Here is a 26,122-nt window from a genome sequence, read left to right as displayed (position 1 = left end):
TTCTGAATGGTGTTATATGACTGTGATATGAATATACTCTTGCGAGCTTTGTGTAGTATGCAAGATGTGTAGGGGTTGTAGGAGTGTTGCCATGCCATCCTGTGGCTAGGGAGTAATGTACAGTGTAATGTGGATTCTGGTTAATTGGGACACATTCAGGACCAGTACTTTTTGGCCCAATTAAATGGCTGCCCTAATTAGTTGAACTTTTGTGGAAATAATTAAAAAGATATTCAAAAGTCAAACTGAGTAACAAATTATATATTTAACTAAAATACAGAACAAATTAGAACATTACTCATACTATTGCAGTACTATAAAACTGTGTATTAGTTCCTAATACTGATTGACAGAGAAATTCAGCCATGTCACATTCTTTTGACTGTAAGTGTACAAAATCAGCAGACACCTAGTGCAGATAATGTCTTCATTCAATGCTATCAACGATTACATCCTTCAGGTCTTCCATTTTCATTGTAAAATTCAAGATGATTGTTGAAACCTTAAAATTCTTCATAGTTCCTAACTTGATGAAGTAGAAAAATCATTTCATTGTCATTCCCAGCTATTTCTGGCATCTCTAAGCCGGACTGCTTAAAGCTGCAGTGAACAAAACAACTCTGAACTGTTTTGCTGCTTATTTTTCCCCAGCTGTGATAAAAATTGCTGCTTTTATAACACACGTGTTGGCGCGTGGCCTAGTGGGCAAGGCATCAGACTAGTAACCTGAAGGTCACTGGTTCGAGCCTCAGCTCAGTTGAGGCAGCGTGTTTGTGTCCTTGAGCAAGGCACTTAACAACACATTGCTCTGTGATGTCACCGGTGCCAGGCAACATGGGTCCTAGTGCCCTTCCCTTGGACAACATCGGTGGCGTGGAGAGGGGAAGGCCTGCAGCTTGGGCAACTGCCAGTCTCCCATACAACCCTGCCCAGGCCTGCGCCCTGGAAACTCCAAACTCCATGGTCTCTCGAGACCGACGGATGCCACCACAATATAATACATACACACACACATACACACCTTTCCTACAACTCATGTTCTTAATATTATTTACTATTTATTTATTATTATTATTTGCTTTTTTTTGTAATTTCTCATTTTGTCATCTTTTGCACATTGGTTGTTTGTCCAACTTTATGTGAGTGTTTAGTTGCTCATTGATTCTATTATGTTTCTTTGTGTTTACTGTGAATGCCTGCTAGAAAATGAATCACTGGGTTGCATGTGGTGACATATACTGTATGTATTTTGATAATGAATTTACTTTGAACGTTATATTGGGTTTGTTCCATTCCGGATGTTATATTGCGCTAGATCTATCGGCTTTCTTCATGGTGACAATGCAGGAAAGAGGTTATTGGTTGCCATTTGTACTCACCTGCTGACAGTTGGTTTCAATACGGTCCAGATAACCAAATGTTAGGAGGTCAATACTCATGCACACATTTAACTTGGTGGACTGAAGGAATTTCTCCTCGATATCTCCTCTCTAGCTCAGTCAGTAGATGTGGGAAAATGTGTACAATGAGAGAGAGAGAGTGGGAAAAGAAGAGGGGAAAGGGGGGTGGGTGCAGGGAAACCGAGAATCTTTGATTGAAGGGAATCCGTTAACTTGGAAACGGCGGGCTGGGTTTGGTCCTAACAATGTTGGTACTGTGGCAGATGCTGTCCCGCTAGGAATGGCTTTGTGTTTGTGTGACCTCTGGCAATAATTCCATGCCTCTGAGGTACCTCCAATAATGATGTCAAATGATTAGGTTACCGAAAATGTGAACAGTGGCAATAGGACGTGACATGTTCTAATGACTGCTGGACACACTCTCAGGTCCGATGTACCTGTGCTGATATAACCTTTGCCACTATAATATCGCTTGTTCACAGAGTGCCTACTTACACAAAAAACCTTTCCCTTCTTCAAAAGCTGACTTAATTGCGTTTTTTACTCTTTTTTTCCCTCTCCATGCGGGGATCAGTGGGCTATAAATAATTTGAGTAATCGAGAGTAATAGGGTTGAGGGGGAGGAGAGGAGGGCAGGTTTGGGGAGGGGGGGAGGATGAACTTTTCCTCTTTTGTATCCTGTGTCAGCGAGGGTCAGAGGTCAGGAGGCTTGCATATTCTATTAGGTCGAGTCGTAATCATTGGAACAAATGAGTTTACCCAACAGTGATTAAAGTGCCAGGGAAGCTCGGCAAGGCTGAATGTGTTTGACAAGCTCTCTGGTGAATAATGTGACAGGCCCCGGAGCCCGTCATTGCCAAATTGCTATTGCACTACAGAGATACTTGAAAATAAAATAAACTGGATGTGTTGACCTCACTCATTTGGCCTGCTTTTTCCCGGTGATACGAGGAACACACAAGCACACCAGTTTTCTATGCATGTTTTAATTGTACAATCTATTTGTTGAACTTCTAAGGCTGGGATACAAGCGACTGATCTCCACCTGATCCTGCACGATGGAGAGCATCCTAACTAGTTCCATCATTGTCTGGTATGGAGGGGCCTCTACACAGGATTGGAAAAGGCTGCAGAAGGTTATAAACACAGCCAGCACCACCTTGGGCACTAGGTTCCCCAGCGTCAAGGTCACCTTCAAAAGGCGATGCCTCTCAAAGGCGGCGTCCACTGTTAAGGAGCCCCATCATCCAGGATATGCCTCTTTCTCATTGCTACAATCAGGAAGGAGGTACAGGAGCCTGAAGACCCACACTCAGCGTTTCAGGCAGGAACCACTTCTTCCCCGCCACCATCAGATTTCTAAATGGACAATGAACCCATGAACATTACTTCACTATTTTTGCTCCCCTGCACTACTTATTCTAACTTAATTTCACGTATACTTATTGTAATTTACAGTTTTTTTATTGCAATGTTGCAATGTTCTGCTGGTGCAAAACTACAAATTTCATGACATATGTCAGTGATATTGTACCTGTTTCTGAAATGCTCATTGCACCTGTCACTCTCCAGAAAATTGCAGCTTAACTTCTAAAATCCAAGTGATAGGAATAATTTATCTGGTGCATGCTAACACAGTTCAGGCATAGCCATGGAATCCAAGTCATAAACCAATAGATTCTGCAGGTGCTGGAAAAACACGCAAAATACTGGTGGAACCCAGCAGATCAGGCTACATTAATGGAGAGAAATAATGAGCTGACATTTTGGACTGAGACCCTTCATCAAGACTGGAAAGGAAAGGGGAAGAAGTCAGGAATGTCAGCTTTTCAGCTGACTTTATTCCAAAGCCAGCTTTTCTTTATTCCTCTCCATAGATGCTGCCGGACTTGCTGTGTTCCTTCAGCTTCTTGTGTGTGTTACTGCCCAGTGTCCAGCTGGCACATATAGAAAGAAATATGGTGCCTTCACAGCCTCAGTATGTACAAAAATATAAAAATAGTTAACTTTATTTGTCACTTGAACATTGAAATATACAGTGAAATTGCGTCCTTTCTATCGACAACCAGCATGACCCGAGATGTGCTTGGGGACACGCTGCAAGTGTTACCATGCTTTCAGTGTCAACATAGCGTGCCCGCAACTTCCTCTCTCTAACCCATACGTCTTTGGAAACCAGAACACCCAAAAAACCATCATCAGGGAGCCCACCATCCAGGCTATGCTCTCTTTTCACTACTGCCATTAGAAAGAAGGTACAGGAGCCTTGGGTCCCACATCACCAGGTTCAGGAACAGTTATCACCCTTCGACAATCAGTATGCATGGATAACTTTACTTATCTCAACACCGAACTAATTCCACAGCCTATGGATTTTTAAGGACTGCACAATCCTGTTTTGGTATTATTTATTTATTTGTTTGTTTGTTTGTCTGCTTATCTATCTATCTATCAATCTGTGTTTTTGTACTTGCACAGCTTTTCTTTTGTACGTTGGTTGTTTTTTCTGTCTTTGTAGTTCCTCAGTGATTCTGTTTCATTTGTTTGAATCCACTATGAATGCCCACAAAAAATGACTCCCAGAGTAGTAGTGACATATTTGTACTTTGATAATAAACTTACTTTGAACTCTGAATGCACAGAGACACTTTGAAAACATAGAAACCCCTTACAGACAGTGGTGGGAATTGAACCCTGATCTTACAACTGGCCGTTACGCTCACCACTATGGTATCAAACCCAATGAAGTACGATTGAATGGTAAAATTGAGCCATTGTGTTACATGTAGCAGGCTCCCACAAACAGCAATGTGATTATGATCAGATCATTGGTGTTTTAGTTGCTTATGAGATGAGTAATGGCTAGGATACCAGAGAAATCTTCCCTGTTCTTCTTAAAATGGGCTGTTTTGAATCCATTTGAGGGGTGGACAGGTTTATCCTGTCATCAGACCCCGCAGAGGGAGTAACACACACACAATGCCAGGAAAAACTCAGCAAGTCAGGCAGCATCTATGGAAAGGAATAAGCAGTTGACTTTTCAAGCTGTGACCCTTCAGCAGGAGTGGGAAGTCACCTTAGATTTGTGCTCAATTCTTTGGACCTTCTGATGTGCAAATGCTCCTGCGGCCTTCTAAGTTATTAATATTCCTTCCTGGCCAATTGCCTTTGTCACATTCTGCCTCCTTTTAAATCTGGGTCTGCTGGTCTTTGATAGGTTCATTAATGGATATTCTACCTTTTACCCCATCTTAAACTGTCATGGGTCTACTGAAGTTCAGGTTGCTGAAGGATACAGATGTATTGCCCTTATAGTGGAGGTGATAGTAGAAGCGTGCCACAGGGTGGGGGTGGGTGTTGATGTAAATGTGGGGGAAGCAAGAGAAAATGGATTAATTTAGACTTGGTGTAAGCAGGTGGGTAATGGTTGGCACAGATTTGATGGACCCTGAATTCAAACTGAATTAAACTCTATTTAAACAAAGCAAGACTACGAAATATATAACTAAGGAATCTGGAGAACATAGTGTATGAAGAAGTAGATAGCTTTCAGGTAATGCAAGTACATAGGAGGACGCATAGAATATTGGCTTGTATTGCAAGGTGTATGCAAGGGGGAGAAAAGTAGGGAAGCTTTGATGCACCTTTGCAGAGTACTAGTGAGACTGCACCTGGCGTATTTCATTTCGTTCTGCTCTCCATATTTAAGAAAGGACATCTCACACAAAAAGCTGTCTTCGGCCTTGATGAAGAGTCTCGGCTTGAAGTCTTTACTGTTTATTCCCCTCCAGAAATTATTTGCTAAGCTCCTCCAGCATTTTGTGTGTGTTGCTGAAGGTTTCCAGCATCTGCAGAATCTCTTGTGCCTTCGCTGGAGGAACTGGAGAGAAATGTTTACAGGTTCATCCTAGGATGAAGGGGTTGAGAGGTGAAGAAATGTAGAGGCCTGTATATCAAATGGTAGAAAAATAAGAGGTGGTTTTTATCAAAGTGTACCGAATTTGAGGAGGTTTGATATTACAGGGTGGATGCTAAGGGGCCTATGGTGACAGATTTTAGTTTCAGAAGAACGTGTTTCCTAGTTTTGCTGGGGAGAAGGAGGCACTTTTCTCAGAGAATTAAGAATCTTTGAATATATGTCCAGAAACTCTGTCTCAACAGCTGTTTTGGAAAGAGAGTCCAAAGTGGAAGCTGATGGACACCTTTTTCTGAGAGCAGGAAGGCGGTGGATTATCCATGACCTTCATGAGGGATGGAGATTAACCAGTATTTGAATCAGTGATGACCCAATCATACCAGACAAGTTCAACTTAACCTTCCTTTTTGCAAAGCTCTGCAACCCACCAGTTTTAATAAATATTTTCTCCACCTGTTCTGATTCTGAATGTGCTAAAGAATCAACCATGTTGTGTGTGACAAAGAACTTAGTAATAGTGAGTTCCATGGTCCATGTTAAACTGGCTGAAGAGAGAGCAAATCAACGGACAGCCACATCCAAACTTTGCTTTCCCAGGATCTCCGCCTATTTGGCATTATTAATGCCAGATCTTCTGCTTTCTCACTAGTGGTAAAATTAATTCCTTACAAATTGAGTGCCTATAGGTCTTGTTCACATCCACCGTGAGCAAAGCCCTCCCTGACATTGAGAACATCTACAAGGAGTGTTGTCACAGGAAATCAGCATCCATCATCAGTGACTCCTACCATCCAGGCCATGCTCTCTTCTCACTGTTGTCATCAGAAAGAAGGTACAGGAGCCTCAGAACTCACACCACCAGGTTCTGGAACAGTTATTGCCCCTCAACCATTAGGCTCTTGAACTAGTAGGGATAACTTCATTCAACATGCCTCACAACCAATGGACACGTCCAAAGTCTCTTCATCTCATGTTCTCAATATTTATTGTGTATCTATTTATATTATGTTTGTTTTTTGTATTTGCACAGTTTGCTGTCATTTGCACATTGATTGTTCATCTTGCTGTGCACAGTTTTTCATCAATTCTGTTTTGTTTCTTTTCAGTAACTGTGAATGAATGAAAATGAATCTCAGGGCAGCATATGGTGACATGTACTTTGATAATACATTTACTTTGAACCTTGATTAATGCCAGATCCACTTCTTTCCACTACTGATGAAATTAATTCCTTACGCATTAACTGCATTAAGTGGCTGTAAGTCTTAATCTGATTTGACTCTTTAAGTCTAACTCTGTAAGCTGTGCTTAATTCACACTTGGCTTATAGAACTTACTACAATGAGTATCAAGTCACTTCATGAAGTTCTGAAGGATTCTTAGTGCCAGGCATGGAATCTGCTGCCATACTACTTTGAGAAGTTAAGGGGCGTATTGTGTGATGGCCTTTATTTGTCAGGGAACCAGTTTCAAGAGTCATGAGGTAATCTTGCAGCTCTATAAGAACTCTCACAGCTACCTGGACTATTCCTCTTCCCACCCTGTCTCTTGCAAAAAGGCTATCCCCTTCTCACAATTCCTCCGTCTCCGCCGCATCTGCTCTCAGGATGAGGCTTTTCTTTCCAGGACGAAGGAGATGTCTTCCTTTTTTAAACTAAGGGGCTCCCCTTCGTCCACCATCAACTCTACTCTCAAACGCATCTCTCCCATTTCCCGCACATCTGCCCTCACCCCATCCACCCGCCACCCCACTCGGGATAGGGTTCCCCTTGTCCTTACCTACCACCCCACCAGCCTCCAGGTCCAACATATAATTCTCCGTAACTTCCGCCACCTCCAACGGGAGCTCACTACCAAACACATTTTTCCCTCCCCCCCTCTTTCTGCTTTTCGCAGGGATCGCTTCCTACGCGACTCCCTTGTCCACTCGTCCCCCCCATCCCTTCCCACCGATCTCCCTCCTGGCACTTATCCTTGTAAACGGAACAAGTGCTACACCTGCCCTTACATTTCCTCCCTCACCACCATTCAGGGCCCCAGACAGTCCTTCCAGGTGAGGCGACACTTCACCTGTGAGTCGGCTGGTGTGGTATACTGCGTCCGGTGCTCCCGGTGTGGCCTTTTATATATTGGTGAGACGACGCAGACTGGGAGACAGTTTCGCGGAACACCTACGCTCAGTCCGCCAGAAAAAGCAGGATCTCCCAGTGGCCACACATTTTAATTCCACGTCCCATTCCCATTCTGATATGTCTATCCATGGCCTCCTCTATTGTCAAAATGAATCCAAACTCAGGTTGGAGGAACAACACCTTATCAACACTGTAGGTCTGACACGGTGGTCAGCAGCACAGGAGCGCCGCAGGGGACCGTGCTCTCTCCGGTCCTGTTCACCCTGTACACATCAGACTTCCAATATAACTCGGAGTCCTGCCATGTGCAGAAGTTCGCTGATGACACGGCCATAGTGGGGTGTGTCAGGAATGGACAGGAGGAAGAGTATAGGAAACTGATACAGGACTTTGTGATATGGTGCAACTCAAATTACCTGCGTCTCAATATCACCAAGACCAAGGAGATGATGGTGGACTTTAGGAGATCTAGGCCTCATATGGAGCCAGTGATCATTAATGGAGAATGTGTGGAGCAGGTTAAGACCTACAAGTATCTGGGAGTGCTAGACGAGAAGCTAGACTGGACTGCCAACACAGATGCCTTGTGCAGGAAGGCACAGAGTCCACTGTACTTCCTTAGAAGGTTGGTGTCATTCAATGTCTGTAGTGAGATGCTGAAGATGTTCTATAGGTCAGTTGTGGAGAGCGCCCTCTTCTTTGTGGTGGCGTGTTGGGGAGACAGCATTAAGAAGAGGGACGCCTCACGTCTTAATAAGCTGGTAAGGAAGGTGGGCTCTGTCATGGGCATAGAACTGGAGAGTATGACATCGGTAGCAGAGCGAAGGGCGCTGAGTAGGCTACGGTCAATCATGGAAAACCCTGAACATCCTCTGCATAGCACCATCCAGAGACAGAGAAGCAGCTTCAGCGGCAGGTTGCTATCGATGCAATGCTCCTCAGACAGAATGAAGAGATCATTACTCCCCAATGCCATTCGGCTTTACAATTCAACCGCCAGGGGTAAGATATGTTAAAGTGCTGGGGTTAGGACTGAGCTTAAGTTACCATTCAATGTATTTTAGTAAACTATTTAAGAACTTTTTAAAAGCTATTTATTAATGCTTTTTGAGAGGGTGATTTTAGATGCATATCATATTTATACTGAGTTAAGTATTGTATGTAATTAGTTTTGCTACAATAAGTGTATGGGACATTGGAAAAAATGTTGAATTTCCCCATGGGGATGAATAAAGTATCTATCTATCTGTCTATACCGGCTGGGTAGCCTCCAACCTGATGGCATGAACATTGACTTCTCTAACTTCAGTTAAAGCCCCTCCTCCCCTTCTTACCCCATCCCTGACATATTTAGTTGTTTGCCTGTTCTCCATCTCCCTCTGGTGCTCCCCCCCCCCCTTTCTTTCTCCTGAGGCCTCCCGTCCCATGATCCTTTCCCTTCTCCAGCTCTGTATCACTTTCGCCAATCACCTTTCCAGCTCTTAGCTTCATCCCACCCCCTCCTGTCTTCTCCTATCATTTTGCATTTCCCTCTCCCCCCCAACTACTTTCAAATCTCTTACTATCTTTCCTTTCGGTTAGTCCTGACGAAGGGTCTCGGCCCGAAACGTAGACAGCGCTTCTCCCTATAGATGCTGCCTAGCCTGCTGTGTTCTACCAGCATTTTGTGTGTGTTGTTGTTTGAATTTCCAGCATCTGCAGATTTCCTCGTGTTAGCTCTATAAGAACCCTGGTTAGACCACACTTGGAGTTGTGTTCAGTTCTGGTCACCTCATTATAGGAAGGATGTGGAGGCTTTAGAGAGGGTGCAGAGGAGATTTACCAGGATGCTGCTTGGATTAGAAAGCATATCTTATGAGGAAAGGTTGAGTAAGCTTTTCTTTTTGAAACAAAGAAGGATGAGAGCTGACTTGATAGAGGTGTATCAGGTGATGAGAGACATAGATCAAGTAGACAACCAGTGACTTTTTCCCAGGATGGCCATGACCCAGGGACAAAGAATTTAAGACAATGGTATTGGACAAAAGAAACTAACAGTATCTTTATTCTTGAGTAATGGAGTCCAGTCCTGATGAAGGGTTTCAGACCAAACTGTTGACTGTTTATTCCCCTCCATTGATGTCGCCTGACCTGCTGAGTTCTTCCAGCTTTTTATGTGTGTCACTCTGGATTTCCAGCATCTACAGAATCCCTTGCGTTTCAGAAGGGTAGTTGGCTAATCTGGGAGGTGATGTAGAATTTCTGTGTGCTCCTGATGAAGGGGCCCAAGGTTATCCAATATGCAGAGAAGTCACATGTTAAATTAAACTGTATCTGTACAGTTTTTTTCCACATATGAAGTGAGTGACCATTACTATAAAAAAATGACTATACAGTGAGACAACAATTACATAATGAAGAACGAAGCTGTACAAATATAGTGATCCATTTGAAACTCTAATACTATGCAATTGCATAAAGTTAACCTGAATTAACAGACTCCAGACCATGATGCCCGGCTGGCTGGTTGTGTAGTGGCATCTACACACTCCTTTGAGGCGAACGGTCCCGGGTTCGAATCCGGCCGGCCCCCAGCATGCTTTCTATCCGTGCTGGGTTGAGCGTCAAGCTAGCAACTTGGCCTCGTTTTTTTAAAAAACAGACAAAAATGCTAAAGAAACGGCAAGGTTGCCACCCGATGTACCACAAGGCACAGATAGGAACAACAACAAGACAATGATGCCATGAATTGCCCTCAATTCTAAATAAAGAGTAAGTCTGCAGAGAGAAAAAAAACACCAAGTAACCTTTGTGAGGTTGCACGTTACTCCCTTCACACGTCTATTTTAAAAGCAAGTAACACATTTCAGGTGCCAGCTCGTGAGCCATTATTTCTGCCTCTACTTGTTCTGTTTGCCAATCAGCAAAGGAAGCTAATTAAGTGAGCCATGGATATCTCTGTCCAGTTATCAAAGGAAGGGTTTTTCATTGATCAAGAATTGTATAGAAGTTTGAACATTTTGGTCCCTTAGTACTAAAATAAGTTTCTGAGATTGAAAATTAGTCTTTGTCTGAGGCTTGAGGTGAGGAAACACAGTGAGAGGAATAAAACCTTGCTATGAAAGGTTGGGTTGGGGAGGGCTCAGTGTTGGTGGTCTGCTGGCCAATTTTAGTGTGGCAGGTTTTGTGTGAATAGAAACTAAAAGCTATTAGTGTGTACGTGAGTGTGATGGTCCCCCAGGGGCAGAGTGAAAGAAGCTAGGTGGTGGGAACACAGCAGGTAGTGGCTGGAACTGGGGAGGGGGTCTTTCAGGTGATCCGCAGCCTGTGTGGGATTGTGCAAACTGCTCCACCCCTGCATTGTGTTGTGTAATAAATGATTCTGGGCTTCAGTAGCCTGCTCAAGAGCAGTGTACCAACTGGCGAACAGCTGATTCCAATCTCTTCCCCCCTCCGAGCCCCTCCATCGCACCTCCCCTGCTCTTAACCCGGCATCCAGACCCTGGTTTGGGTTAACCCATTACTAGTTGAACCTGCCCGCAGGATCTGCGTAGACACTTTCTCCTTTTATCTTCCTTGAGCGTTACGGTTCTGACACTTTAATAACTTTCACAGTGCAGCTGATTTTAGCTGATATTAGAGGTAAATGCTTCGCTTGCCACCACCCCTTCCCCTTCCTCTGGTGGGTCAGGCAGCCTTCCTCCTAAAGCAGCTGAAACTTCCGACCTGGAGCATGTGGGTTGCAGGCTCTGGATAAGACTGAGATGTGGATGAAGCAGGCCAGTGTCATGAGTATGAGTATTTCCATAATTGACCTCAGCGTTTGTTTTGAACGGTGACACGATTCATGCAACAGTGGCAGCAGTAAGATCGGGGTTCAATTCCCACTGCTGTCAGAAAGGAGTTTGTACATTCTCCCTGCGACTGCATGGGCTTCCTTTGGGCACTGCAGCTTCCTCCCACAGTCCAGTGGTGTACGGTTAGGGTGAGTGAGTTATGGGGATGGTGTGTTGGTGCTGGAAGCGTGGCGTCACTTGTGTGCTGCCCAGTGCAATCCTTGCCGATTTGATTTAACACAAACAAAGCTTCTAGCTGTATTTTTGATGTACATGTGGCAAATAAATATAATCTTCAAAGGGAGCATTTGCTGAATTTCCAGTTTTATGTACAACAGTCCCTATTACCAAATGTTACTGGGCTAAAGTGAGGAGCAAAGTTTTTTGCCATGCCTCCCCACTGCATCCACTCCAAAGCAAAAGTATAGAACCCAGGAAGTGATAAAGACCCTATACCTTCTGATCAATCTTGTTTGATTTGTAAGTAGTTGTACTTTCTCTTTTCCAGTTCTGTCATGACTGGGACTGCTTGCTGTGGCCATGCCTCACCGTTACGGATTTGGGACCTTCAGAGGTAAGGAAACCGATTCCATGAATCATGCAGCACAACCTGTGTCCAGATGTTACCACTGGGGTCCTCTTTTTAGAGGGAGGAGAAGACTTGCACCTTTCTCAACCGTCAGTTGTTCATGCGTGCATTGCAGTCAATTGGAGATCTTTAAAGTATTGTTACCGTAAGTTGCAAGCACTGTAGGCAGCTGTCAGAAAACAATATTGTTTAGAATCAGAATCGGGTTTATTATCACCGGCATGTGACATGAAATTTGTTAACTTAGCAGCAGCAGTTCAACGCAATACATAATCTAGTAGAGAGAAAAAAATAATAAAAATAATAATAAATAACCAAGTAGATCAACTACAGTATATATATATTGAATAGATTTTTTTAAAAACATGCAAAAAACAGAAATGCTGTATATTTTTTTAAAAAGTGATGTGTCCAAAGATTCAATGTCCATTTAGGAATAGGATGGCAGAAGGGAAGAAGCTGTTCCTGAAATGCTGAGTGTGTGCCCTTAGGCTTCTGTACCTCCTACCTGATGGTAACCGTGAGAAAAGGGCATTCCCTGGGTGCTGGAGGTCCTTAATAATGGACACTGCCTTTCTGAGACACTGCTCCCTGAAGATGTCCCAGGTACTTTGTAGGCTGGTACCCAAGATGAAGCTGACTAGATTTACAACTTTCTGCAGTTTCTTTTGGTCCTGTGCAGTAGCCCCTCCATACCAGACGGTGATGCAGCCTGTCAGAATGCTCTCCACTGCACAAAAGTTTTTGAGTGTATTTGTTGACATGCCAAATCTCTTCAAACTCCTAATAAAGTATAGCCACTGTCTTGCCTTCTTTATAACTGCATAAATATGTTGGGACCAGGTTAGATCCTCAGAGATCTTAACACCCAAGGACTTGAAACTGCTCACTCTGTTATCGTGCCATGTGTTATTAGAGTTGTTTGAGATATAAATATTTCTCACAACACTTTGGAGAACTCCCATTCTGCTCTTCAGAAATGTCTGCGGGTCTTTAATGTTCAACTCTGAGTCAAGAGGATCCTTACGTTTAATACCTCATCTGAAAGACGGCTGCTCTGACAGTGCAGTTTTCCTTCACTTTTGCACCAAATTGCCAGGCTAGTCTTTCCGTTCAGCTCAGCAGTACAAATAAAAAATAATCCCAAGATTATGAGTCCTTGAAAGTGAGTCTCTACTTTGTAGAATCAGTTCAGAGTTGTGGCAAGTGAAGTTGTCCACACTGGGTCAGGGGCATGATGGTTATAGGGTAATAACCATTCCTGAACTTGGTGGTGTGGGATCTAGGGCTCCTGTACTTCAAGCCCAATGATAGAAGCAAGAAAAGAGCATAGCCTGGGAGGTGGGGGGGGGTTCTTGAATGATATCCATTCCAAGCATCAAGTACACATCTATACTAATCCTACATTCCACCCCTGATCTTTGATCTGTTTTTGCCTTGGCGATTTGTGCTCATTTAGATGCTTCTTAACTGTTGTGCGAGTTCCTGCCTCCACCACCAGTTGGCTGAGCATTCCATATTCTCAAAGCCCTCTGGGTGGAAAAAAAAATCGTCCTTAGATTCTTATACAACTTCCTACCCCTTAACTTAAATGTTTGCGCATTGGTTTCAGACTTCTCTGCAGTCAGGAAATATTCCTTACCGTTTACATGGGTCTATGCCCCTTATAACTTTCTATACCTCAATCACGTCTTCACTTCCCCCTGCCCCCGACAAACATCCATCATGCTCCACTCCAAAGGAAATAAACCCAGCCTGTAAATTCTCATAAATCCCAGACAAAACAAAATCAGGTTTTTCTCCTTTGCTCTCTATCCAGTGCAATTATGAACCCTATTGTGTGGCAACCAGAACTTCACACAATGTTCCACCCATGTTCTTGCCTCCCCTTTCTTATAATCCAAGCTCCAGTCAGTAGAGGCAAGTATTCCTTGTGCTGCCTTCACCACCCTATCTGCCTCTTTCAGTGATGTTTGGACCTGTACACTTAAATTCCTGTGATCCACTGTGTTCTCTGGGGTCCTGCCATTCATTGTGTCGGGTATTATTAGTCATCCCTTGCACTTAGCAGGCTTAATTTCCATCTGCTCTGTTCTTCTTACCAGCCGATCAAAGTCATTGTTGTAGCCTGAGATCACCCTTGGGAATGACACACCAATCTTCAAAAAAATAAGCTTTATTTGTCAGGTGCGCATGGAAACAGTGAAATGTGTCATTTGCATCAATGGCCAATACAGTCCGAGGATGTTACGGGGACAGCTCGCAATGGTCACCATGCTTCTGGCACCTACATAGCATGCTCACAGCTCCCTAAACCCTAACCCGTACCCCTTTGGAATGTGGGAGGAAACCGGAGCACCTGGAGGAAACCCACGTGGTTACAGGCAGTGGTGGGAATTGAACTCTCATTGCTGGCACTGTAAAGTGTTATGCTAACTGATAGGCTAATGTGCCGCCCCACAATCTCCCACATTTATATCCAGATCATAAACAGCAAGAATCCCAGCAGTAGTTCTGTGGTTCCCTTGGTCAGAGACTTCTAATCACAAAAATTATGGGTATAGCTGATTTGATATGACATATTTCACTGTATATTTTGATGTACATATGACCAGGAAAACTAATCTTAAAAAAACTGCTCTCCATTATGATTCACTACTTCTATTGCCAAAACAATTAATTTTGGCTCCAATTTGCCTTGGAATGGAATAAGAACTCTCAAACTCCTAAGAGTGCAACTTAGCCATGACTGAAAACCCTCATGGAGGCTGAGGGAAGAGGATAATTGTGCACTATTTAGAGATGGTGGGGGACAATGAGTGAGAGATAATGGTGAGCAATCTTGGATATCAGCACAGTGAAGAAGGATTGCTTTAGTGAAGAGGGTGACTGACCTGTAACCATTCCAGTGATGACCAGCTATCTGTTTCTGCTGAAGCTGCCCACTTGAGCAATGAATAAACACTCCATACAATTTTAAAGCCAAAGAAAATTTATCGGGCAGTTCTCATTGTAGTGGCAAGATAGCTCAGTGCAGCTGGGCAGTCTGAGTCTGCCTGAGTAACAAAGCTGTATTAGTCAGGATTAGGAACAAGGACAGACAGGGTTTGAGTTTATCTAGTGAAGAGGCAAGCACGGGCAATTGAAGGAGATTAGTCTTGTCTAGTAGTTTAATTTCTCTTTTAACTGGCAATCGCTCTTCATTTGGTTGGCAGGTTGTGCAAGTGGTTTAGTGTCAAGCCTGCTGAGCAGGGCAAGAAGTAACAGATCTATTTGTAATAGACAGGTGTCAAGTTTAGGTGTTGCGTGAAGCTGCTCAAAGGCTGACAGCCTTTTTTTCCCCTCTTTCTTTGGTTTGGTTTTCTATGTGCTCCCGCCATCTATCCATAAACTGCTTGCATCTCTCTCCTTTCTTGTTTTCACATCCTTTGTATATTTCTGCTTCTCAGTTCCATGCCCTCTTCTCATTACTGCCGTCAGGGAGGAAGTTGCAGGAGCCTGAAGACCCACACTCAGTGTTTTAGGAGCTGTTTCTTCCACTCACTATCAGATTTTTGAACTGTCTATGAACAGTACCTTATTATTCGCAGCTCCCTTTTTGCACTATTTATTTACTTCTTACATGTTTCTTATTGTACTTAGAGTAATTTTCATGTATTGCACTTTACTGCTGCTGCAAAACAACAAACTTCGTGATATATTTCAGTGATATTAAACTGGATTCTGATCTAGCATTTTTTTTTATTTAGTGGATTCTGGTTAATTGGGACACATTGGAACCAATACATTTTGACCTAATTAAGCAACTGCCCCAATTAGCTGAAGTTTCATGGAAATAGTTAAAAAGGTATAAAAAAGACAAACTACTGTTTAACTGAGTAACAATTTATGTATGTAAATGAAATACAGAACAAATCAGAACACAATCAATGCTGTTACAGTTCTATTAAACTGTGTACTAGTTCCTAATAGTTATTGACAGAGGAATTCATTTGCCATGTTCTTTTGATTGACTGTAAAAGAACAAAATCAGTGTGGACACCTGGTGCAGGTAATGGACTGCCTTCAAGCAATACTTTCGACGATTGCATCCTCCAACAAATCTTCATTTTAATTGTCATTCAAGGTGATTGTCGATGCCTTCAAATTCTTCATAGTCCCTAACTTGTTCAAGTCATGCAATTGTTTCATTATCACTCCCAGTTGTTTCTGGCATCTCCAAACATGAATGCATGAAACTACAGTGAGCAAAACAGTTTTGAATTGTCTTAATACTTATTTCTCACCAAATATCAGTGATAAAAATCACTGCTGTTTGAACATAAACATACACACAAATGATGCTATTTTTTTTAAAAAACTGATCGCTCTACACTGCTTCATAATTTGTTTTTTCTTCATTCTTTCATTCTTCTTGGTATTTCCTTCTCTTGCATCCTCTGTTCCTGTTTAACCATCCCTTTGAAGGATCTCGGTCTGAAACATTGGTTTTCAATAGGTGCTGCCAGACCTGCAGAGTTCCTCCAGCATTTTTGTGTGTTTCTCTGGATTTCCAGCATCTACAGAATCTCTTGTGTTCCATGTTTGCTCCCTTGCTTGCCTGCCTCACTTATTGCACTGTGCTGTCATCAAGCTTTCTGTGGAGAAGATAAACCTTCTTGGCAATGGTTCTGTGAGCTGCAGTTTCCTGTGAGCCAGAAGTCTGGGTTCCCAGTCCAAAGACTTCACCTCATTATCTAGCCTGATGCAGGTGTTCTGTACAGAAGGAAACTTGAGTGAATGTAAAAGATTCCCTTTACCTGCACTGTTTTGAAGAGCAAGGGAGTTCTTCCAGGTTTCCAGAAATTTATCCCTCATTATCAGGTACTTGTCGCATGCTGATATGGGATCCTGCTGTGCAGAAAATGTTTAGCATGTTTTCTACATTGTAGCAGATGGGTCTTAAGGACCTGAGTTATAAGGAAAGATTGAATAGGTTAAGACTCTATTCCTTATAGCTTAGGGAAAAGAGGAGAGATTTGATAGTGATATACAAAATTGATGGGTATAGATAGGCTTTCTCCATTGAGGTTGGGTGAGGCTTGAACTAGAAGACATGAGTCAAGGATGAAGGGTGAAATATATTAAGGGGAACATGAGGGGGGATCTTTGTCACTAAGATGGTGGTGAGAGTGCAGAATGAGAAGTAGATGTGGGTTCGTTGAGAGGTTTGGATCGCTACTTGGATGTGAGGGGTACAGAGGGCTATGGTGCAGATGTGGGTCAATGGGACTAGGTGAATAATAGTTCAGCAAGCTAGATGGGCCAAAGGGCTGTAGTGCTCTATGATTCTATGGACAATGACTATGCTTTTAAAATAACATTCTGTTGGCCTAAAATTGGATCTTCTGAAAGTTAAAAAAGGAGCTACAGAAACCTATTTAAAAGCTGAATTGCAAATCTTTTCATTACTGTATGCAGTGGGTAAATGAGACATGGGTGGGAACTGTTTTCCTGTGGCAGTAATGAATAGCAGTCGGCAAACCAATCCCTCGAACTTGCTTCATCAATCGGTACCATGATGATCATTTGCCTCAATTGTACACTCCATAATCTCCTTTTTGTTTTCCCCAATTTGATTTCATGGCTTTCTGGAGTAGAGAACTCCTAAAATTCACAACTCTGTGGGTGAAGAAATGTTCTGCAATCTTAATCTTATGGCTGATAACTTATCCTGAAACTATATCTCCCAGTTCTAAACTTCCAATCAACAGAAACAACTAAATAAATTTTACCACACTCTTTGCATTATGTGGTCACCCCCATTGCCCATTCCCCATTCTGACTCCCCTCCCCTTACCTCTTTCCTTCTCCTCACCTGCCAATCACCTTCCTCTGGTCACCCTCTTTCTTCCCTTTCTCCCATGGTCCACTCTCCTCTCCTATTAGATTCCTCCTTCTTCAGCCCTTTACTCTTCCACCTATAGCCTCCCAGCTCTGACTTCATCCCACCTACCTTGCCCTCCTTTCACCTTCTTATTCTGTGTTGTTCCCCCTTCCTTTCCAGTTTTGATGAAGGATTTTAGGTCAAGTATTTATCCCCCTCCGTAGATGCTGACTGACCTGCTGAGTTCCTCTAGCATCTTGCGTGTGTTACTCTGGACTTCCAAAATCTGCAGAATTATTTGTGTTCAAAATTTACCCTTTTTACTCATGTACTTTTCATTGAAATCATTGAATTTTCTAAAGTCAAGATGCTTTTTTTGGAAGAATTCAAGGCTCTGTTTGGTTTATTCATGTGGTTTGTACAAGGTGGTACCTGAGCAGCAATTGAGTTTGAAATAAGCAACTCTATCACTATCTATTGCTGTAATGTAAATGCGTGCAATGCTTCTGTGTGATGTCAATATTATCGTCAACTTGTATATATACACACTCAGAAATGGGTAACACCCCAGTCTTGAGTATTGAAAAGAAAGAAAAATACCAACAGCTCGTGTATGGTTGAAACCACAATTTAATTTGAAAAAGTGATTACAATCTAAATAGAATTCTTAAATGATTTTTGTATTTGAATTAATACATATCTGGGACCGAGTTCAAGACTGGAATCTAATCAAGGGATTCAGGTGGTTCATTTATAGAATAGCAGATACCTGTGATCTAATCAAGAGGTTTAGGTAGTTTATATATTGAATTACAGATACCTGAGGTATAAGTTATTGCTGTGCATAGTTTGGTCAGTGAAGATAATGTAAGAATCTAGAAGTTTGGATTTATCTTTTTTTTCCCCCTCGTGGGGGCCAGATGGGCTGCTGTGAAACAGCTGTTTTGCTTTCATCCTTTTATCTTCTGTGTGTGTAATCATGTATGTTTTGTCAAAGTACAAAGTAGCCCTGGTACAGGTTTACCTTTGTAAGCCATTGTGATGGCATATGTCTTGTGTGTGATTGTGTGCATTTTCTCCCACATATAGGGGCCACCTTGGCCTCCCCTTTTTTTTTGTATCTTCCATTATCTGAAGCTCTTTCTCTGCATGTCGTGCTATTGAAGCTCATGCCCGGGCTTGCGGTGCAGGTTCCCACCATTCAAGACAGATAGTCAGGTGTTCGGGAAAGGGAGAGCCCTTTGATGTAAACCGCTGAGGTCGGCACCAATCAAGGAAAAAATACAAGCTGCACTGAGAGGCAACAGAATTTGCCTCAGACTGTGCAACAGCTGGACATGCCTGGAACCGAACAAAAATTGAGCAGAAAAATAATCTGTTTATTTCTGTTGCTCCTTTTCCCCTTCATCCTTGCTGTGGTGCTAGAGTTTGCCATTTTCACCAACATTCTGTTAGTCGTGGCTGAGAATAGATTGTGAATGTAGAGCTTCACCTCATCCTGGCAATAGCAGATTCATGTTGATTTTGACTGATGGTACCTCGTCCAACTGAGCACAGATCTGTTTAATCACCCTGTAGGCTTGCTGCAGTATTTTGCTGTTGATCCTACAAGGTTGCTTTATATTGATAAACATTGTGTTAGCTGAGGTGTTTGAAAAATACATCAAACGTAGGAAGCACACCTTTACATTTTACCCGCTGGGCTGTTTATAACTAGAATAATGGACACCTGGTGGTGTGTTATAGTCTGGAATCTAATGTCCGGGTGGTTTATATGTAGAATAGTTGATACCAGAGTACGAGTTACAGGGTAGAATGTAATTGAAGGGTTCAGGAGCTTCAATTATTGAATAATATACCTGCAAGTGAATTACAGGATGGAATCTAATAGAGGGACTCAGGTGGTTTCTGAATAGAAAAGCAGACTGGAATCAGGTCTGGACACCCATATACACTTAGTCTCCATATCTGTGAAAGGTTAGGTACACTTTGGAATTAGTTTAGTGGAATTATGAAGTTGTGCTGTAAGGAAAGATCAAGTAAGACTGGCTGTAGTTTGGAAGGAGAAATGTCCAATAGAAGGTTCTGGGAGGGATTGACAGAAAACATTGTTTTCAGAGTCCAAAGTTATGTATTTATTTATTTATTGTGATACAGTGCAGCATAGGTCTTTGCAGCCCTTCAAGCCTGGCAGTTCCCCGGTGTAACCCTCGCCTAATCATGGGACAGTTTACAATGACCAGTTAACCTACCAACCACTACGATGTTGGACTGTGAGAAGAAACCGGAGCACCCAGACGAAAACCCATTCAATCACGGGGAGAATGTACAAACTCCTTACAGACTGATTATTACAGTTTATTTACTTACAGACTGTTTTTTTACAGAGTTGAACCCCTGTCGATGGTATTGTAAAGTGTTGTGTTAACCACTATGTTACCATGCTGCCCATGAATAGGGACGAGTGGTCTCAGTATAAAGATGTAGTCATTTAGCTTTCAGCTATGAGGACATTTATTTTATGCAGAACTTTGTAAAACTCCATAATTCCCCATCCCAGGGGGATGGATGTTCAGTTTTTTCATACATAAGAGAGAGCCTCCTGATTTTTGGAAACTAAGGTATGAAAAATGAATTAGGTGCACAATTAAGCCTGGTGTAACTGAATGGCAGAGCAGATTGGAGAGGCCTTTTCACCTACTTGCACTATCATATTGCATTTGTTTCCAGTTGAGAAGTACAGGGAATTCTTACACTGAGTGTCAGATAGCTGGGAGTGAGCTAAAAGATGGAATCTAATCAGGAGGATTGAATATGTTATGAATAAGCAGATATCCAGGAATGAGCTAAATAATGGAGAGCATTGTTTGTTCTGGTTCACTTCTTGCCCTTGTTGGGGGATTGTTTTCAATACAGTGCCAGCTTTAATATGGAGCTGATCAGTAGCTTGTGGTGTGACTGAGACTCCTTGATGTCGCATGGTCTCCAAGGTGGGATCTTTTGATGTGATTTCACCCTCATCCTAGGTGAACAACTTTGTATTATTTTTTCTTCTTTGCCAAACTGGAAGTTTGCCTTCTCTTTATCTACTGAAAGATTTGCACAGATGAGATGGGGAACCACATCAAAGCAGACATCTCGTTAATGACCGCAGAGATTCGGAAGTGTGCAGAGCATCCTGGCTGGAAGCCAAAACTCAGGCGGTGCAGGGTGCTGCAATCTCTCACAACACTGACCGCTCAAAGCCTCCTCTGACTGGAGTTCTATCCGGGTCAGGCTAGTGAAGCGACAATTTCTTCTCAGTCCAACCTGGACTTTGACAAGAGTGGACATTAGAGGTTGGTCCAGGGTGCGTCAGCAGGCAAAACTGGTTCAGTATTAGAAGGCAGAGGATGGTAGTGGATGATTGTTTTTCAGACTGGAGACCTGTAACTAGTTGTGTGGCATGGTGATTAGTATTGGGTCCTATATTGTTTGTCATATATATTAGTGATTTGGATGAGAATGGAGATAGCATGATTAGTAAGTTTGCAGGTAACCCTAAAATTGGTGCCATCGTGGACAGTGAGGGTGACCTTGGGTTGCAGTACGTTATAGGTCAACTGGGAACGACAGAAGGAATGAGTACAGAGTGATGCATTTTGGGAAATTAAACCCAGGTAGACCATGCGCAGTGAATGGTAGGACCCCGGGGTATATTGTTGTCTAGGAAGACCTTGGGATACAAGTGCAGAGTTCTCTGAAAATGAGAACACAGGGTGGTGAAGAAGGCATATGGTGTGTATGCCTTCATCTGATGATTCTCTTGACTATCAGAGCTGGGGCATCATGTTACGTTTGTACAAACATTGTTTAGGCTGCATTTAGAATATTGCATGTGCTGGTTAGACTATGAAGATTAGCCTTATATGTATACACCAAAACATTGACACGTGCAATGAAATCTGTTGCTTGCATCAACAACCAGCACAGCCTGAGAATGTGTTGGGGGCAGCCCGCAACATAGCACGCCCACAACTTGTGTCTTTGGAATGAGGAAGGAAATTAGAGCATGTGGAGGGAACATTTTCAACCTCTCACTGCTACGGACAGAAGTTCCCACTTGCTTCAAAAAGGCAACAATTATACCAGTGCCAAAGAAGAATAGTGTGGGCTGCCTTAACAACTGTCGCCCGGTAGCACTCTCATCGACAGTGATGAAGTGCTTTTTAAGAGGTTGTTTATGACTAGACTGAACCCCTGTCTCAGCAAGGGCCTGGACCCATTGCAATTTGCCTATCGCTACAATAGGTCAATGGCAGATGTAATCTCAATGGCTCTCCACACGGCTTTAGACCACCTGGACAACACAAACACCTACATCAGGATGCTGTTCATCGACTATAGCTCAGCATTTAATACCATCATTCCCACAATCCTGATTGAGAAGTTACAGAACTTGGGCCTCTGTACCTCCCTCTGCAAATGGATCCTCGACTTCCTAACCAGAAGACCACAATCTGTGCGGATTGCTGATAACATATCCTCCTTGCTGACGATCAACACTGGCGCACCTCAGGGGTGTGTTCTTAGCCCACTGCTCTACTCTCTGTATACACATGACTGTGTGGCTAGGCACAGCTCAAATACTATCTGTAAATTTGCTGACGATACGACCATTGTTGGTAGAATCTCAGGTAGTGACGAGAGGGCATACAGGAGAGAGATATGCCAACTAGTCGAGTGGTGCAGCAGCAACAACCTGGCACTCAATGCCAGTAAGACAAAAGAGCTGATTGTGGATTTCAGGAAGGGTAAGACGAAGGAATACATACCAATCCTTGTAGAGGGATCAGAAGTGGAGAGAGTGAGCAGTTTCAAGTTCCTGGGTGTCAAGATCTCTGAGGATCTAATCTGGTCCCAACATATCGATGTAGTCATAAAGAAGGCAAGACAGTGGCTATACTTTATTAGGAGTTTGAAGAGATTTGGCATGTCAACAAATACACTCAAAAACTCCTATAGTTGTACCGTGGCGAACATTCTGACAGGCTGCATCACTGTCTGGTATGGAGGGGCTACTGCACAGGACCAGAAGAAGCTGCAGAAAGTTATAAATCTAGTCAGCTTCATTGTGGGCACTAACCTACAAAGTACCCAAGACATCTTCAGGGAGCGATGTCTCAGAAAGGCTCCAGCACCCAGGGCATGCCTTTTTCTCACTGTTACTATCAGGTAGGAGATACAGAAGCCTGAAGGCACACACTCAGTGATTCAGGAACAGCTTCTTCCCCTCTGCCATCCAATTCCTAAATGGATATTGAAGCTTTGGACACTACCTCACTTTTTTTAATTTACCGTATTTCTGGTTTTTGCACATTTTTAAAATCTATTCAATATATATAATTGATTTAATTGTTTATTTATTATTATGTTTTATTTTATTTATTTATTTTTCTCTTTCTGCTAGATTATGTGATAATAAACTTAATTCTTTTTTTGTAATTTATTTTTTATTGAAGATCATCATCAAACAAACATTTCCATAAGATGTATTTCAGACATTGTACATATATATGATATAATCATATATATCACAAATCTCCACATAGTATTTATCTGAGGTATACACTTATAGAAAAGAGTGGAAAGAAAAAACAAGCAAAAGGAAAGAACTATGTACAAGTAGGGAGTGATCTTTTTTTAACTACAGATTCATTGATTTGTGAGAATAAAATCAGGCCTATGAGGCATTATGTAGTTAAACCATTTTTCCCAGTATGAATCAAATTGTTCCAGGCTTATGATTAACAGATGCTGTTATCTTCTCCATTTTGTAAATGTCCGTTGTAATTTCCATCCATGCATTTAAAGTTGGGCTCTCCTGTGATAACCATTTCCTAGTAAGAGTCTTTTTACCAGCCACCAACAGTATATTCATTAAATATTTATCTCTTTTCAACCTTTCTTGAGGTATTTATCCAAAATATATGGTCTTACTCTCTAAGGGTATAATAATAAACAATTCTGATTCTGATATCCTGTTTTCTGCCATGCTGCAGCTGGAATTTAAAGTATAATTGTGGCAAATAAGATGTTAAGTTTGCTGTCAGAGAAATGGGGATGGTAAGTTGAACATTGAGCAGTACAGACCCTTTGGCCATGATGTCATGCTGACCTACATAAACCTACTCCATGATCAATCTAATCCTTCCCTCCTACACAGCCCAAAACCCTTAATCTTTCTTACATCCATTTACCTGAGTCTTTTAAATTTCCCTATTGTATCATCCTCCCCCACCACTCTCTAGGTAAAAACTACCTCTGACATCACCGTAAGTGTTCCTCTCCTCACCTTAACTAGATGTCCTCTGGTATTGGCCAATGCCACCCTGAGAAAAAGGCTTTGGCTCTCCACACTATCTATGCCTCTTCTTACCTTATACACCTCTATCAAGTCTTCTCTCATCCTCCATTGACCAAAAGAGAAAAACCCTAGCTTATTCAACCTTCCTCATAGGCATGTTTTCTAATCCAGGCAGCACCTGGTAAATCTCCTCTGTGCCCTCTGTAAAGTTTCCACATCACTCCTATAACGTGGTGACCCCACAATACCCCAAGTGTGGTCTAAACAAAGTTTATATAGCTGCAACATTACCTCCTGGCTCTTGAGTTCAATCCCCCAAATAATCAAGCACCTTCTTAACCACCCTATCAACTTGTGCAGCAACGTTGAGGGATCTATGGATCTGGACCCCAAGATCCCCCTGTTCCTCCACACTGCTAAGAGTCCTGCCATTGACTTGTATTCCACCTTCCATGTTCTGTTTAATCAGGTAAGAGCATGCAACTTGCGTTGTCCTTTTAAATCATCAAGTAAATGGCTTGATCAATTTGCAAACAGTGTTTTGAACATGAGATAAGTGCTCCAATATGACCCAGCACTAAAAATTCAAAGGCTGTCTGTGAGTAGTGTGTCTGAAAGTTGCTGTTATGGGTCTACCTTATACCTACATATTTACTACACAGTCCTATAGTGCTTTTCAGTTTCTTGAGATCTCCCTGAATTCTTTAAAATGAATGAAATACTTCAAGTATCATCACTGGGCATTGAGACAATCAATTTGCAACAGAAGATCCAAGTTGAATACAGCAAGATAAATGGGCTAAACCTGTTCAAGTAATGTTGATTAAGGGATAAATATGCTCAGATATTGGGAAGAACTTCTCTTTTTACCATTTAATCTATTGTCTTAGGATCTTGTACATCCATCATAATAAGCAGACTGAGTTAATGTCTCATTCTTAAGATGCCATCTCAACGTTCAGCACCCAGTAGGTATTGCACTTGTTGCCCCATAGGTCATTTGCTCTGTTCTATTGACTTTTAATCCACAACTTCCCAATTTACAGTTGAGAGAGTGCTGTCCAGTTATGACAGTACTCTCTGATGCCAGTTAGAATATCAAAAAAAGGAAATATAAAAAAGTTTCTGAATAATCTGTGGGAATGTGAAGTTTGTGTTTGTTTAGCTTCAAAGGGCAGCTGGGGTAAAGAGGAGTAGGTGTAAAGTATTACTTTGACATCTAAACATTCTTTGATGTGTTTTTGTTCTATTTTTATAACTGTTGATTTCTTTAGAAGAAGTGAAGGAGAGTGGGAATCTTCCTTTAGTTTCACACCCCATTCTCTGTTTCTCTTCTCAATTTCCTTGCACTCTGCCCAGTGGCACAGATTCCTTAGCAGGGTTTCCATCACTGTGGGACTTTAAATTGTAGGAAGCTCCAGTGGGTGGCATATTTTGGCATGTGATTATCCTCCCCAAAAGTCAGTTCATTCCTGGTTTAACTACAACTAGAGATGATGGATATCATTCGAAATTTTCTAGACTGAGATTGACATGTTGGGAATGAAAAATGAAGTGCAGATCTAATATAGTTTAATTACAAAACTCTCTATTTCTATTTCTCTTTCACCCTCACTTTTTTCTTTCTCTTCACTTCTGGTCAACATTCACCTGCTGCCTTGGACTTTCTCAATTCCTAAATTCAAGTTCTGCTTCAGTGCCTTATTCCCATCCCTTTTTGGCATCCTGTGTTTTATTTAAAAATTCTCCCTTTTTAGATTTAAAAATGTTGATACTACCTGAGATAACGGGGCATCACGTTTTCTAGAGTGGGATCAATATGTTGGGAAAGTTAAATGGACTAATTCTGGCTTCTTCCCACTACCTTTCCAGTGCTGGTGAAAGGTTGCGGCCAGAAACGTTGGTTCTTTATTCCTCTCCACAGATGCTGCCCCACCTGTTGAGTTCTTCCAGCATTTTGTGTGTGTTACTCTGGATTTCCAGCATCTGTTTAATCTGTTCTGTTTATAAATGGAGTGCAGATCAGATACGGTCTAACTTATTAAAAAAACTCCTCTC

At 42.2% G+C, this 26,122-nt stretch overlaps 1 protein-coding gene across 2 annotated transcripts in view; it reads left to right on the top strand.

Annotated features, from left to right (window-relative positions):
• fbxw4 (F-box and WD repeat domain containing 4) overlaps nucleotides 1–26,122 on the top strand; it is a 392,985-nt gene that overhangs the window by 97,598 nt on the left and 269,265 nt on the right. For both annotated transcript variants that reach the window (XM_073027066.1, XM_073027065.1), the window contains one exon: nucleotides 11,772–11,837. In XM_073027066.1, the coding sequence (XP_072883167.1) occupies nucleotides 11,772–11,837 (66 nt within the window). The remainder of the gene's footprint in view (nucleotides 1–11,771; nucleotides 11,838–26,122) is intronic.

Source organism: Hemitrygon akajei, chromosome 23 (genome assembly GCF_048418815.1).
Source record: "Hemitrygon akajei chromosome 23, sHemAka1.3, whole genome shotgun sequence".
NCBI lineage: Eukaryota > Metazoa > Chordata > Chondrichthyes > Myliobatiformes > Dasyatidae > Hemitrygon > Hemitrygon akajei.
Note: the sequence above shows the minus strand (reverse complement) of the source record. Positions and strands in the feature narration are given on the sequence as shown.